This window comes from Schistosoma mansoni, chromosome 6, assembly GCF_000237925.1.
Source record: "Schistosoma mansoni strain Puerto Rico chromosome 6, complete genome".
In the NCBI taxonomy this organism is placed as follows: Eukaryota; Metazoa; Platyhelminthes; class Trematoda; order Strigeidida; family Schistosomatidae; genus Schistosoma; species Schistosoma mansoni.
Window position 1 is genome coordinate 13492133 of NC_031500.1, and position 16496 is coordinate 13508628.

Here is a 16496-nt window from a genome sequence, read left to right on the forward strand (position 1 = left end):
AAGTGAAATATAGAAAATATTCAGCCTAGAAAGATAAAGAGCAATACAACCGAAGAAGTTTGTTTAAAGACTGCGATTGATAAAGTAATTTGCCAGTAAATCTATCCGTGAGGAGTTTTCGATTATCGGGCAAATTTGTTTAACTACACCAATTCATATTATTATAGCATTGAAAAGTATCCGGTCCAGTTGTTTGATGCATTCAAACACAAACGGTGTCCATTATCTCAAGAAAAAATAAGAGGTCTTGCCACTAATAGTCTCAATGAAGCTTCCTATTTCCCTGTATATTTGATCAAGTCGCACTTTGGCTCAAGAATCTTCACATATTTGTAATTTGTACTGTGTCGTCCTTGTTGTGTTGTGCTCCTTTTGTGTCACTTATTCGATATTAAGGGCAGGTGAGGGTCGTTAGTCATGACGGCATATGCGTAAGTATTTTACCTGAAATTGTGTTTTTGATATTTATGTGTCTTTATTTTGTTAGTATTTAAATAGTCACACATGTCTGCATCAAAAGTCATCAGAAATCGCACTGTTCGACAGCATAATCATACTGTCAATACATGTCGACTTCATTAGTTTATGTATTAAAGGTCATTATACAGTTAAACTAGGCTTATCAATGAAATCATTGGCAGTTAAATGCCTGGACAAATAGTCATCGAAACCTCATCAGCTATGTTAACCTGTTTATCCTTTAAAAGCTTCAAATGCTTAGGAATAAATGATCAGATTTCCATAAACAAGCTTTTTTCGAAGCTTGTAGTCCTATCCTAGTCTCTGTTTGCATCCATTCACCATAGATTTTTTGGTTTGGGTAAAATAATGAATCCACTTGACAGATGTCTTCACTTTTCAAAGCTTCATAAACATTCAGTTTTAGACTAGTTGTGAATGTTACGTCTTGTCACTTAACCCATGTCTCAAAATAATGACGATTTTAGTGTCTCATGTTGGTTGGGTTGGCTGACATAGTAACCAGTCTTGCGTTTGAAACTCAGTAATCACAAGACTTAACAGTGCAAATATCACGACCTCATTAGAAAAACCCATAGTTTGTCTTAGCTTCATGTTTTTAGATGCATGATTAATCTTCTTGACCTCAACACTCTTAGCTTTTGTCTAAAACGCTAAGTCATGTGACGATGGAAGTCTTCTCATAGCTATCGATTGTCATTTATGAGTCCTGGTCTCTTTGAGTTGAATATGTTTTGCTACCCAGTTCGACTAATATATTCAAACGATTGCTGAAATGCAGTGACATCACTATGTTAATAAACCTGTGGCTAATCAATGTATTCGGTTACACTGACAATAATTTAGTTGGTGTCACCATCTTAAAATACTGGCCTTGGTAACTTGGAGTTGTCTCACCAATGTCGTCTCAGCAACTTTCGCTTCGTGCACTAATCGCCGACACAGACATAGTAAAGAGCGGTAAGGTTGTCAGTTTATGATAGCACCGTGGCATAAAATTAAGCTGTGTAGGGTTGATATCTACCTATCCATCCCGGGGCTAGAGTGTAACTCAATGTCCTGAGATTTTATGGAACACTGCTCAGAAGCCAGTGACCGTCCTGTTGTAATTTCCCTTTATTCTGGTTAGCGTCTTTTTTCAGCAAGCTTGTTTTCTACAGGATGGGGTTGCCGATCCCACATCCAACCCTCCTTTACCCGGGCTTGGGACCGGTAGTAGCCCTAGAATTTACAGGCGGAGTTAATTTCCCTCTATACTTACTACTTATTTTCAGTCGTACTCATCCTCCTTTATTCCTTCACAGTTTCATTTCCCTATTTGTGTGGCGCATACTTATTTTGGCACATGGACATTGTTTATTTCGTTTGTCATAATTATGTATGTTGCATATAATCCAGTAGAATATAGGTTTTAATGCTTGTTTGCAGAACACTGGAGATGTCTAAAAGATATTTCAGCCCTGAAAGGCTTATGTATTCGAAGTGTCCTAAATAGCTTGGTGATGTGGTCTCCGATTACCGCACAAGTTTGAATTTTCGAAGCATTATTTCTTAAATTCAGAAGTGCTGTCTTGTATGCAATAGTTTCCATTCTAATAAAAAGCCAAAGTAAGCATTAGAGCCGTATCTTGGTTCAGTATCATTAGATAACCATAGTGATTAAATGACATTCATCTTTCACTGTTGGATCAGACAAACTGACAAACGTGTTCGTATCCAAACCACTGAATATCATTTAGATTCCACAGCTTCACTTAAGATGGACAGTAATAAATGTGTTGATACATACTAACCCTATAAAGTTCAGTTTGACTTGACAAGTGATGTCGAGTGCTACTTATCCCCACTATTATCTTTACTCAGGTATCTTGTTTACCTTACAAAAAACTACAAATTATCTTCACCTGACCGATTAATCACGGAAATTCCTTTTCACAGTTTTAGTTTCTTGATTCCACATTTCCCCACTAGTTGTTTATCTTGGTCTACCGGTAGTCATATGGTCTACATTTCATGTGGTATTCTGGATCTTTCAGAGCAGTGTTGTTAAATACCTTCACTGTAGCATCTTGCTTTAAGTAATTTGTTTCGCTACTCTCGAGTAAATGTTCGAAATGTAACTATGTTTTAGTGTGACCACATGTACACACTTCACTGGACCCAAATCATTCACAACTAAAGGTCTCCTTCAAGAGTAGCTAGAGGACATGCTAAGGGTCCATTTAGAAGACAATCAGCTAAGGATTGACGGAAAACTCGAAAATAAGGAATATTTACAGGACGTTAACAAAAATCACATATAGAACGTAGTACTAGAAAGTGTATACTGAGCTTTCCTCTTGTAAGTTATTATTTTCTGTAATGTTTAAATATCACGAAACGCATTCCAGTCTACATCAAAGCATAATGTGTATTTAAGACTCAGGCTTTTAATATATGCCGTTAGAGATCATTTTGATGGTATGTTTGCTGCATACATGTTACCAAGCTACATATTAATTAAACTTTTCCAGCACCAATATACCTGCCATAGATCCCAGTTTGGGACAACTCGTTGAATTACCAATAGATCAAGCTGGCGCATACGTCATCCAAGATGCAAGTGGTGGTCAAATCCAGTTAGGCAGTGTTCAGGGTGGAAAGAGTTTACTGAAACCTGAATTGGCCCAACACTTAAGCCAACATACTGGTTACAAGGTTAGTTTATTCAAGACCTCAATTTTCACCATATTTGTGCTTACAAACCTAATAGACATTATGTATCCTTTAACTTTTTTCTCTCAATTGTAATATTTCACGATTTTAAAATATTCAACACATAAGTTGGCTTTGTTAATCTGAAGACAACAACAGGGTTTAAGTGCATGTGTTAGTAGGGGAGTCTGACTACGACCTCCATTTTGGTACGGGAGTTGGGCTTGATAGTCGTTACAAGCCAAACTGTGTTGTCCGAAACATTCGCTTCTTTTAATCCTATTATTCCAAGATGGTTAGTTGGATAGCAGCAAAACTAAAAGCAGTAAATGTGAGGTTTGAGGACAAAGTCTTACTGTTACAGAGATTCAACAAAATCAGGTAAACTACGTATCACCGGTAACTCCGTTTTGCTATCTTCCCTCAATCGAAGTCAATGCACATTATCCCAGGCTCTACGTTGATAATGACTGGCCGATCGATGTTTCTGAAAATACAATGGGTTGATAAGGGTCGGTTCTATAAGTACTATACCTCTTACTCCACAGATTTCCTGTTCCATAAATGAGGTTAAAAACATAAAGTTTACATAATAAAGGTGCGTGACCACCCTTAAATGTATAATGATACACAGGCTTAGAATGTCACAACCATCATAAACCAGATTTTCTCTCAGATTCCTCAGATTGAGGAATTATCCTGGATTACAAGTGTTTTGACAGAGGATCTGATTGAAAAAAACCTAGTCTAAGTAGGTCTCAGAAGGGAACCGTTGACCAACTAACTGAATATGAATTCTGATTATAGGTTTCAAATGTAAAATAGTCGACCACACTAATATACTTATGAGTTGCGTTAAATAAATAAACAGGAATGATGGCGCAAGCCATGAAAAATCAATAATTATTTACACCTCTTCTCCATAACCCTGTGAACTGTGAATCGTTCACATATCCGAGAAGCTCTCACTTCGAAATACCAAAACAAGCGGTGTTCATTGTTCGGTTTTCCTTAACTCCTTTTTTAGTAGCTACTTTAAATGATGTGCACGTATGAATATTTAGTAAAAAGTGTTCACCATACAATCTAACAATTTACATGCTATTGTTCTAAGTTTTGCTCCTCATTATGGTCTACAGCAGTGAAGTCAAGTCTGTAGAAAGCCTAAAGTGAAAACTATTAGCGAAAAGCATGTTACTGAAGAGTGTTAACTAAGATCGCTCACTCGCTGTATTTGTTAAGATTTGTGGACTATTGATGATTTCTCACTAGCTTTTGTCATATGAATTAACATTTTAATGTACGTACAAAGTTGAGTAGATAATTGTATTTCATGACCACATAGTCAAATATATATCTGGTTAAGCAAGTGTCTTTTCATGAAGTTTCATCCTCTCCATAAGAAACATTACCCTACAACGTGACGTCGTATAGAATGAAGACTCACATTTCTTATGATTTGTTTTTTATGGTGAAACAAGAATCCCTGAATTGCTGTTCATTTAAATGGAATAACAGTTCAACTAAACAACCTAGTCTTCATTTCTCATCACACCGCAGTCACTCATATAACTTTAAATTGCCTGCAATATTTTGACTTACTCGTTGACTGACTTTTAACTAATGCCACCTTTTTTGTTAGTTTTCTTGAGTAAATCCATACTTCTTATTCATAAACTATTTTTCTAATCTATTTTATTTCTTAGTCGAATGTTGGTAGAGGAGGCTTCACTTTGAGTAGTAATGATGCTCGTTGGGTTTCACTCAATGCAAATCGTGGTTCACGTAGTATCACCAGGTTAGTTATTTTTCCAATAATCTTTGCAGTGGTAATATAGCTTAACAACGTAGGAAATTTGAAACTAAACAACAAAATGGATATAACTTACATAATTCTTAATCCTTCTCAAATAACCTAATCTAAATTAAGCTTGAACATGAAACATACCGATATTACCATAAGTTTCATGAAACATAAGGAATGAACTAATAGGATGAGAGATTTAATGGTCTGACATAGATATTAGTCTACTTTGAAATATAGATTTTATAAACTAACATCCACGAACTTTCAATTTCAACCTTCTATTACAGAATACTGTAACGTTACGAAATCAAGAATTTGTGAGAATTTGAGTTCGGGACAGTGGAAGAATTGGACAAAACAAGATCTTTTTTTACAAAAAACGAATGTTTTCTCTTTTCCATATACCAGTAACTAAGTCGAAATGATAATAAATCGTTGGTTGTTTTCGCCGCGTTGGTAGATACAGACTACCTGGTTGAGATCGACGCGCTAACTGTGATCAGTGGTTTAGAGACGTTGGGTTATACGTCCCGGGACTGATCGCGAGGCGTTCTTTTATTTAGCAAGTTTCCGTTTTACGAGATGGGTTTGCTAACCCCAATGTTCGAGCCTCCTTTACCTGAGATCGGGACCGGCAGCAACCTTTAGAAAAACTCTAGGTGAAGTTTTTCATAAAGGCTCGGGTCCATTCACTTCATCTTCCTTTTATTCTTGATATTCAATATTACTTTGTGCTTTTTGTTACTTTAATCTGTTCAAACTGTATTCTCCGGTATCTAGTTCTGACCACTATTATTTCGACTCTTCTGTAATTCATCCTGCTAATTTCATCTCGCTGTAATGTTGTATAACAATTTAGTCTCACACATGTTTATATCAGGCTCTGTTTTTTATGGCTGATTGTAATAAATTGACTTCAACAATATTAGTGATATTAGCCCTCACAGCCGTAACAGCCCACGAGAACTTTCATATGATTAAAATATAACAATGTGTTTCACGCAAATAGTTCAGCATCTATCAGGTCTTTTGAATGACACTTGCCACTGAAAAATCCAGTTAAATTTAACAAGCATAAGAAAACTTCAAGTGTCATGTATTCAGATTTCAGTAAGGGATAATTCAATTGTCAATATTTTCGCTGGACTAGACATGTTTAACGATTACCGTTCCAGTAGCTTATATTATTGGTCAAAGTTGATAGTGGATGAAAAAAAGGAGAAATGATTAGTTGATAAAACAGTGCTACTAATTAAATCATAACGACATAAAACTGGTAGTCATTGGATGGACTCTGTAAACCACACAGCTTTTAGCTACTTGAGAGGTGTATCACAGTCCATGGCTCAAAATAGAAACTAGTGTCTATCTGTTTAATTTCTTATTGTATTCCATAAAAAAGTAAGATGCTGTGTAACTTAACTAGTCAGTCAGTCAGCTTCAACGTAGGATCAGATACATGTATGCATCGGTCCAAGTTGCCACACCTCATTAGCACAGCAAGATGAACACCAAATTTATAGTAGTTAATTTAATGGTGGTAATATATGGAAGAAAGATTGTATATAAGGATATGGTACAGGAAGAAACACAGATATGAAGCAATTTTAATCTCATGGTTTAAGGGCAGACAAAGAGTGTATACACCTACGTCACTGTGATTGATTCTGAGCCATGTCACCCAGAGTCTCCAACCATTGGTTACGATAGTCACGCAGACCCCAACCAAGTAGTCTGTCTCTACCAACTTGGCTAAGACTAGAAGTTAATGTTTTCAAGGACTGATGCCACGTTTTGGTTTGGCCTCCCCTAACTTTCTTCTAACTGAACTAAATCTACCTTGATGGATTATGTGACCTTTTGCTTCCATACTTCGTTAGGTTGCTATCATTTTACTTTGCATGACCCGTTCCTTGGTGGCTTTATTCTACCAGAATTTCTAAGTTTCACAATTATACCAATGAAAGTTCACCTTAAGCAGAGATAGATGGTGGCTATCAGTAGAACTCGGGACGTGCGTTTCGCCCTATTCGGTACTCACCAACTGGATGTGATCAGATCATTGAATGAACTTCACTCCAGGACTCGAACCCAGTACCGTTCGCCTCAAACGCCATCGTTTTAATTCATATATATTGGTTGTTTGTATCTTCCCATTGATGTTTAGAAATACATTTGATCCAAACAACCAGTATATGTATGAATAAAAGTTCACATTTCAAGATTATCTACTTGTATTGCCTTCTTTCTCTGTATGTAATGTATTCATCATTTATCGTCGATTCATCATGCTGGTAATTAAATACCGATCTGTACTCGTGATTCCATGTCTGACCATAAACTTTTACTTCCACGTGCTGTTCGAGTGATATCGACTTTCGGTATTAATTATTCATTAAGTTTATTACTCGTTTTTCATATGGTTATTATTCCCCCTTTAATATTCGATAAATTGATTAGATTTTCTCAATATTTATGTGCACTTTATACCTTTCATAGCCGTAAACCTCTAAATGCAGGTGCTCCTCCAGCTCAATCAGCTGGACTACAATCTACTGTACTGACACCTGCAGCTTCAGGATTACTATCCTTGGGTACTCGTTATACTCCATCTTCGGCTACTGTATTTGGTACGTCAGGAGGGGGCTCGATATCTGGTGTTAATCAAGGTATAACTGGCGCAGGAGCAGCCACAATAATACCTTCAGGCACACCATCCAACAACATTGTTTCAGGCGGTGTTGGTGCAATAGGCAGTATGGGTGTGGACCGAGACTCTGGTTATCGTTTAGCCGCTGCAATAGCTGGTACTAGTGGTCGAGGTCGCCCTCGAGGTCGAAGGCCGTTGAGAGTGAGTTAAACCATAAATATTTACATGAGTATTCCCTACTATATTTTTTAAAAATTTCAATTGACTATAATCTAATAATCTTCCTCGTCACTTTGGTATAGGGTCAGTTTCCTGTTGTTCCAATTGACATGGTTCGACAATTGGGCATTGAACAACAAGTCATTTTACAACCAGCGGCCCCAGTTGCCATGCGCAACAAAGCTGTGTTATGTCGACCATTATCTATGTGTCGTAAAACTCAAGCGAATGCAACAACATACGAGAATTTATCCCAACATGGTGTTGCTGTGCAAACAGATAATTTTCCAACTATAACAGAATCAAGTAATAAAAATGATAAAACATCTCTTGGGATCGAAATGCAAACCCAGACTGTTGATACAAAACCAGTTGAAAGTGATGATGACGATGACGACGACGATGATGATATGGTGCCTGTAGGTGAAATTGAAGATGATCAAATGTTAATGAAAACTGACCAACCAAGTTTTAGTTGTGCTGAGACGTCAACTGATGACATCGCTTTTGTCGAATATGGCACCCAAACAGGTAAGTGCTTATTGCAAGTTAAATTCAATAAGATACCAAAAATACCTTCAAAATGGGGTTTATTCACAGGTAACGCTTTTTTCTAATCTAGGGGCGACTAAACTGAAATGCGGTATCAATCTGTAAAGTCACTGGCTGCTGGTCTGACCCATGTTGGTAGATCTAGACTTCACCTAGTTGGGGTCCACACGATAACCGCGATCAGTGGTTGAATACTTCGGGTGACTTGATTCAACATCGTTCACATATACTCTCTCTTCTAAATATTGAATTCCAGTATTCCTTCATGCATACCTTCCCACTATCTTTTCGAACCGTATTCCCAGTGAAATCATGAGACGATCGAAGTTAGATAACCATTGAAAACCTGGAGGCCCTGGACATCCGTTTCGTCCCAGTACGGGGATCGGCAGTGCGCATCCAGAACGCTGTATATGGAACTCAAACCCAGAACTTTCGGTCTCACGTGCAAACGCCCAACCTTTAGACGACTGAGTCCGTCGATCGGTGTTAATGTCTAACTTTAATCACTCCCAGAATATTAAGCGACGATCTTCCATTGTCTTCGATGGGTAACTGCCTCATATCCGAAACGGTTGAACTAATGGTCACCGCTTCACACTAAAACTCTGGAAGATAGGTAATAGTCCCACCAAAACCTTACAATAAGAGGAGTATATAAATGCAATAGCAGGGTTATCTACTAATTTAGTAATAAAGTATACAGATGATAATAATTCGGGAAATATTTCCAACATTCACAATACTCGTCCCGTTATAACACTATTCAATATAGTTCCGTTTATACGTCATTTAAAACATCATTAGTGGCTAACATGACGTTATTCGCTTCATTTTGAAGCACTTTAATATCACTACTTTCCTAAGCATAGTTTCAACAAGATATCTACTCAGTAATTACTATCAGAAAAAAACAAGCAAATAAATGTTGGAAAATTTAGCTATTAATAAATCATAAAACACTAGTCTCTCACTATCCCATAAACTAGGTCGTTGATTTCGTTTTATTGATGTACACCACAGTTGCATTACGTTCAATCTCTTTTTCGAAAACTTTGATTTACCCTTTACCTCCTATCTTACTTATACTTTTAGATTTAACCGATGAAGATGAATTGAAAAAAATACCACTTGTACTACCGATACCTATCCCGGTTCCAATCTATGTGCCCTTTCCAGTATGTTTATACGCAAGACCAGTGCCATACGCAATCCCCTATCCGTTACCATGCCCAGTTCCAATTCCACTTGTCTTTGATGCTACTCCAGAAACTCCGCTTGTTGAAGGTAAAATACTGTTTATTAGTTAATTATCCAGGGTATTATTTATGCTTCACTGTTTTTGACTAATATTCAGTAGCGATCAAACCTGGTTGTGCACTCCACGTGGTGGTGTATTGTCACGTTCAATCTTTAGTAGATTTACGTCTGACCTGAAAGTATTTTGTGTACTGCAGGGGTGTAAGGAGCAGTGTGCCAGAGAATTCGGAAGAGAAAAGAACAAGGAGAAAACAGTAAGCCGATGACTCAGTAAACACATAGTATACATTTACATTCAGGAGTAAAACTAATCGGCAATAATCAGAAATAATACAAGTGTGAGATTAGGACAGCCTGATAATCAAAACCATAAGTTAATAGCGTTAATGTATACCATACCTGTGTTACGCAATATTTCTGTGACGCCGCAACATTACCACTAATTAGAACGTGTGATGCAGTCGTTGCATATTGATTAGTTGAGCTTCTTGTAAACACATGATGTGCAATCGTATAAGTTCATTCTTCATACGAAGGATTATATCTTATACATTATATTAGAATAAGTCTTAATACGTATCACCAGGTCTTCTCATTATTCTCATTCTCGTTGCAGTTTGGTATAACCTTGTTTCTTGAGCTCAATAAACCACTAAAAACTTATCTATGCGTTCTTTGTTGGTAAAATTTTCAAACAAAAACTGGTTTACCTCCAAATAAGTAGGTTGCTCATTAATGAAGCTATACCTCACTGCCGTATCCAGTCGAGTTTCAGCTTGTGATTTGATATGAAACTGGAATACCTACCTCATTTTCGGAACTTTAACCGGTCGCTAAGTTTTTTCAATCTGCACACAATAGCTTCGGCTCATAGGGTAGTACATGAGCATCCCATTAACTAATAAGTGGCATCTTTTACTCTCTACTAACCGTTCATTGGGCTATTAATTAATTGAAATATTCATCCATGATCATATTGCCCAATCAACAACTACTACTCACCGGCATATAGTTAGGTTGATGTTAAATTTTATCAGCGATATCCATTCAGAAGAGCGCACATCAATAAGGGTGACTATTAAAAAGATGTATGTTAGTAAAGGTAAGCACCGTGAGGCGGGAGAAAATTTGTTCCACTTACACCAGCTGTCCTTTTGCTTCTACGATCAATAAAGAAAGTAGGTTTTAAACGTTCAATAACGAATCTACTTTCAATAAGTATTATAATTTTTCAAATTATTGCTAGATTTGCGTCACTGAAACATATTGGTATATATCCTAAAAATACAGAATTCAACATTATCCCGAATAAAAAAATTATTTGTGTTTTGAATTATTTTAGACCAAGGACAACAAGTTGACTTAATCACTCCTAAAACACTGATTGATTCTTCCGTTAAATTCAGTGTACATGATTCATCAGTAACGGCAGGAGATAATGATAACCAAGCCGATACACAGGTTTGTGACTCAGAACTTTCAGCACAGTCAATTGATTATCCATGTACATCAATATCAAATGACGGAGAAGGAGATGTCGAGACAGTTGAAGAGGTTAGTCTTTTTCATATCTCATTTCTCAGCGAATTGTAATTTGAACTCATTGTTTGTGTTGACTGATAAAGTACCTCTGAATACATACAAAGTTGATTATTAAAAGCTTTTGATTCCTTTATTGTATATTTTTCAACAGCTTTATATAAGTAAAGTAGTAGAGTTGTAACTCAGTCATTCAGGCATTCAATTTTAAAGTTTGTACCCCATCCCACCTACACCAATTTGGACAATCAGTTAGTTATCACTAACACTATCACTTGTTCAACTGTCCCATTGTGGCACATAGCTCTAAAAATTGAAATAACTGTCTGACTTTCATACAAGTTTTAAATAATCGGCCTATTAACAATTTTATTTAACAACTCTTTGTTGTCCTCTCTTGTAAAAAGTTTAATGATCTTCTAAAAAGCAAATAAATGGTTCAAATTACTTACGCTTTCAATGTGCTAACATCAGTCATCACAAATTTCAGAGATTTAGTTGCTTGATTTATATGTTTATTAAGTCATGCTATTTTATTATTCGTCTCTTTTTAAAAATAGCCTAGTGATGCTCCTGGCAAATCTCGGAATGTATCTAATCTTAAACGTCCTGCCCCAGAAGAGTCATCATCGTCAGACTCATGGACTTCCGAGTCAACTGCCACACAACAATCCACTGAACATAATCCACCATTTCACCATCATCAACCGATGACATCGGTAATGAGTCACTCCAGTAGTGGAAGAGAGATAGATCAATCGCTTCCGCCGCCACCCCCAACTAAGCGGTCCCGTCAAACTCTTACACCCATACTTACATCTGATGCTAATTACCATTTGAAATTCTCTTATGGGATCAATGCGTGGCGTCACTGGGTACAGCAAAAATCAGCTTCATCTACAGACAAGCCTAGATCTAATGCAGCTGCAATGCAACAATATTCACATTTATATGCTGATTTATTAAATATGAGTGATACCGATCTTAATATCGCACTAAGTCAATTTGTTCGTGAAGTTCGCAAACCAAATAATGAATGTTATGTAGCTGATTCAATTTTCTATTTGTGTCTAGGTGAGTTTTAAAAATCAAAATTATTAATTATTATGTTGGTTTTATCGTATAACTTTGCTTAAATACAATTAGATAATCCTGTGGTTGTTTGATAATCCTACTGCCTTTTGAATTGTGTAATGTAACAACAGAGCAAATCACTAAGTTTTTTATTATTTTATTTATATATTTGAACATATAAACATTGATTCAATGGAGCGCCAAATACATATTCACAACATAATAACAATGAGGTTGTGAAGAGATGGCGAATGTAAAGTGCGCATAATAAAAGAACAACAATAAACAGAAATTAGTGTATGAGAGCGAAATAATAATGAGAGAGAGAGAGTTCAGTTAACAAGAATACGACCAGAAAGAATTCTTCCAGTTGAAGTAGTTACATTCATTTTTTATGAAGAAAATAAAAGTAAGTTAAAACAGGATAGCCACTGACTTCTATTCCGAGCCATGTTTGATGACGTCTCAAGCCACTGTGTTATACCATCTCTAGGCCCCCAATTAGGGAGCCATGATGAACCAACAGAAGTTAGTCCCGTACAGCATTCTTTCATACCACGACACTGTCATACACTGACCACCTCTCCACCTTTTCCAACCAGTCCCAGCGTCGGCAATAATGCACGACGTGGAATTCTCTGGGACGACATTGTTAAGAAACGTCTAAACCACCGAAGTCGATATTCCAAGTTAGTGACACCAACTGAGTTATCGTCACTGCGACCGAGCACACGATGCCGAACCTCTACATTACTAACATGGTGTCGCCACTGGATGTCAGCAATCTTTCGGAGTAAAGGAAATTATAGTGACATGCGTAACTAGTTTGCCAAATGGAAATATCCTGTGTAAAAATTCTCTATTCCTTGAGTTGATTGAAATAAACCAACCATTATTTATACTTTTATCTCACTTTAAGTAGTAGTAATAGGCCATTGTTTATCATCATTGTTTTTTTTTCTGGTCGTATACGTTTACTCTAAAAGGTATTCAAGAGTATCTCAACGAAAATGGTCGTACTGTAAACTTATTTGGAGATCCCGCGTTTACTAGCCTATCTAGAGCTTTGAATGAAATATTAGCCAATTTCCAACCACGTATCAGTCCTGAAGGTCTTCTTATCTGTCGTATAGAAGAAGAACATTTATGGGAAGCAAAACAATTAGGTTCACAATCAGCTGAGGTAAGTTCTTGTGTATTCAAGAGATTAAAAAAAAGATTATTCCAACATTTTGACTGTTTATTGTAAAGATTGTTTAAATATCAGTATGAAGACATTTGGGAAATCTCTTGGTAAATAAACTGCGTGTATTATTTCTTGATATGATATATACTTTGAAATATCAGTAAGAGTTGCCCATAAGATACTTATTTCTTTAGTTGTAAACACGCTAATCCATCAATCGACGTCAATTAATTTGGGAATTTTCTATCGTCTACATAATATAAAGTAATAAGATGTATTGGTAGAAAATCATAATAGTAGATTTCATGTTTATTGATCCCCATTAATAATGCTCTTTCTAAACTATAGCAACCAGTAGATTGAAGATTCAGACCACACTTCATTTTAAGGACTCCAGATAGTATAACACTAACCTACCTGCACATGTAAACAATGTGACTCAAAGCTAAGTACATAGACTGTTAATTCATTTACATGAAGTTAAAGATTTTGAGTAACCTCAGGATAAATTAAATTTTTCTGTAAAGCATTTGAGTTCAAGTCTACAAACACTGACAAGAGCCTCTTAGGGTTCTACTTACTGATAGCCAAGCTAAGAATATATTTCGGGAACAACTAGAAAAACAGTTAGCAGCCATGTAAGTTTTGCCCACCCAGAGGAAGCATGTAATGACATTCCGAAAGCTGTGGAAACAACAGTGATATCTGCTAGTACGGTAAACCATGAGGTTACTCCTTGAATAACATCTTCAAACCCTAATCTTTCCTATTACTGCTTATACTCTTACTACTTCTACCACTATGGGATTTGGATTGACAACTTCATCTCTGTGCTAATGTGGTATGGCAACTCGAACTAATGTACGTACGTACAAAGTTCTACGTTGTGACTGACTGACTAAACAAGAGACATTATTCTTGACCAATTTAAATGAGATAAAAATGGATACAAAAATTACAAATGGGAGTTGGAATTATGCAAAATAAGAAATTGGAAATGTCAGATTAGTCTCTAGTTTAGACTGTTCGATTGCAAAACCCTCTTTATTTTCGTAAAAATGTATCGAACTCACTCCCTGATCTTTAACTGCTTCGTTTAAACCTTATGAACATTTAGGACAACAATCCTAGTTACACAACTCATCTTTCCAGAATTAAATAAAATCAAATTTATCCATTAACCAAGTATTTACGTATGATTCGTGCTCTAAATGTAAAGACCAAAGAGACTACCTGGCCTCCTAATTCGAAGTGAATAGAATACAGGATTCAAACCTAGGACGTAGTGAATGAAAGTCAAATGCCTCAAACTATTACACCACTGCTCCATAACTAACTAATGGTCCATTATTTTACATTCTTCTACTCTATAGCCAGAAAAAGTAGATGACCGTCAAGAATACACTTTAAACATATTATGCGTTATTATCAGTTATATTATTTTTTTATTCAATGTGTATTTTAGATTTTATTATTCACTATGCTCTATTACAATACCAAACATATTGGTTTACGACTTGGTACCGTTCATCGACAGTTAGCATTCTCACAATTTCAAATCTCTGAAACAGCTGTTCTCTGTCATTTACCTGGTAATATGTTTGGTGAATCAGATGATTCTATCACAACATTAAGTTTAGATGCAAATCCTCAACATCCACAGCGATGTCCTGTTAAACTTTACAAAGCATACTTCGCCCGTTGGTAAGTTTCTCTAAAAATATATAATTAACAAATTTATTCCATTACTCACTTGTTCACTGTATTATAGCATAGAGTTGCTAAGTAAATTTAGTGTGATCCTTTAAAATAATAAATACAATGGTTAAAACGGAATACAAAAATTATCACTGTTCGTAGAGTATTGACAGTAAAATAAGATGAAATCATATTACTACTCAGCATGAATTATTGTTCTTTCAGTCAGAAACATAACCTGATTGCTATAGATATCTGAAGACTGATTACATCAGCTAGTCAATTCCATCTGAAGATCAACATTGTCCAAGCAGCGTACAGCCATTTCCCTCACTTTTAATCACACTCCATCTAAGTATGTTTCTTAGTTATCGGTTTCGCCGATAGACTTGAAACATCTGATTTTATTTAGTTGCTTAGTTAGACAAAATAACTCATTCAGTTTTCGGTGTAGAAAAACCAAGAAGTTATCCCCTTTAGTATTTATGTATTTGCTCTGTTACTTGTTAACCACAAGTACTACTAATAATGACAACCATAATTGTTGCATGCAATTCTCTATTCTATTTATATTCCAGTCCCCCAGAACTACTAGATTCTGATAGTGTGTTCTACTTGAATCCACTATACCCCCCACAATCTGATTTGTGGTTTTCAACCAATCCCGTTCGACCAACTGAATTGCAAGTAATACTTAATAGGATTAAAATGGTGAAAGAAATTCAAGAAGCATTTATGAACAGTCAACCAGATGGGGGCTTCTAAGCTCATTTATATATATCCGTATTCTATATGTATTTTGATTAAATTGTTTCTCTCATACCAACCTATCAACGATTCCCCCCTATTCTCCCTTTTCATATGACTATAAAATAGTGAACATATATGCACATTTGTCTGTCTTTTTTAATCCTATCGTTCTTTATATCATTTTTTGCCTAATTTTTTCACCTGTATAAACTGATTGTGGAAATAAATTTTCTATCATGTGTCCCATTTTGTTTTAGTACTAAGAATACTCAATCCTCATGCGATAATTTAAACATAAATATAGGTGTTATTGCCTGCAACTTTGGGAAAGTTCAAGTAAATGGTCATATTCTCCTAACGGCTTCCAGGACTGTTATCTCAGGCTCAAGCAATCTCTCTGATCAACAGTTATTTTCCAAAGATTAGCAGATATAGACATTATATCTAATAAGAATGATGACAAGAAAATAATGTAGCTTTATTTGTCAGGCACAAGTCTAAGTACGAAGACTACGATTACTATTTAGTTGATTTGATCGCAGGTAGTAAAATGTTTTCCAAACATATGATCTACTAGGGAGGTCGCT

The 16496-nt window shown here is 36.0% G+C and overlaps 1 protein-coding gene across 2 annotated transcripts; it reads left to right on the forward strand.

Moving 5' to 3' along the window:
* Window positions 1-298: 298 nt before the first annotated feature.
* Window positions 299-16152, forward strand: Smp_063110.1 (putative zinc finger protein; the record flags this gene model as incomplete). Of its 2 annotated transcripts, none has more annotated exons than XM_018798328.1 (11): window positions 299-431; window positions 2994-3177; window positions 4881-4972; window positions 7481-7832; window positions 7934-8381; window positions 9498-9689; window positions 11005-11216; window positions 11762-12275; window positions 13262-13458; window positions 14927-15165; window positions 15738-16152. In XM_018798328.1, exons 1-11 carry the CDS (start codon window positions 418-420, stop codon window positions 15922-15924), a joined length of 2631 nt encoding a protein of 876 aa, XP_018653281.1. In that variant the 5' UTR covers window positions 299-417. The 2 variants fall into 2 exon arrangements, with proteins under 2 accessions (XP_018653281.1, XP_018653282.1); XM_018798329.1 differs by having other exon boundaries at window positions 7501-7832; window positions 15738-15924.
* Window positions 16153-16496: the final 344 nt, after the last annotated feature.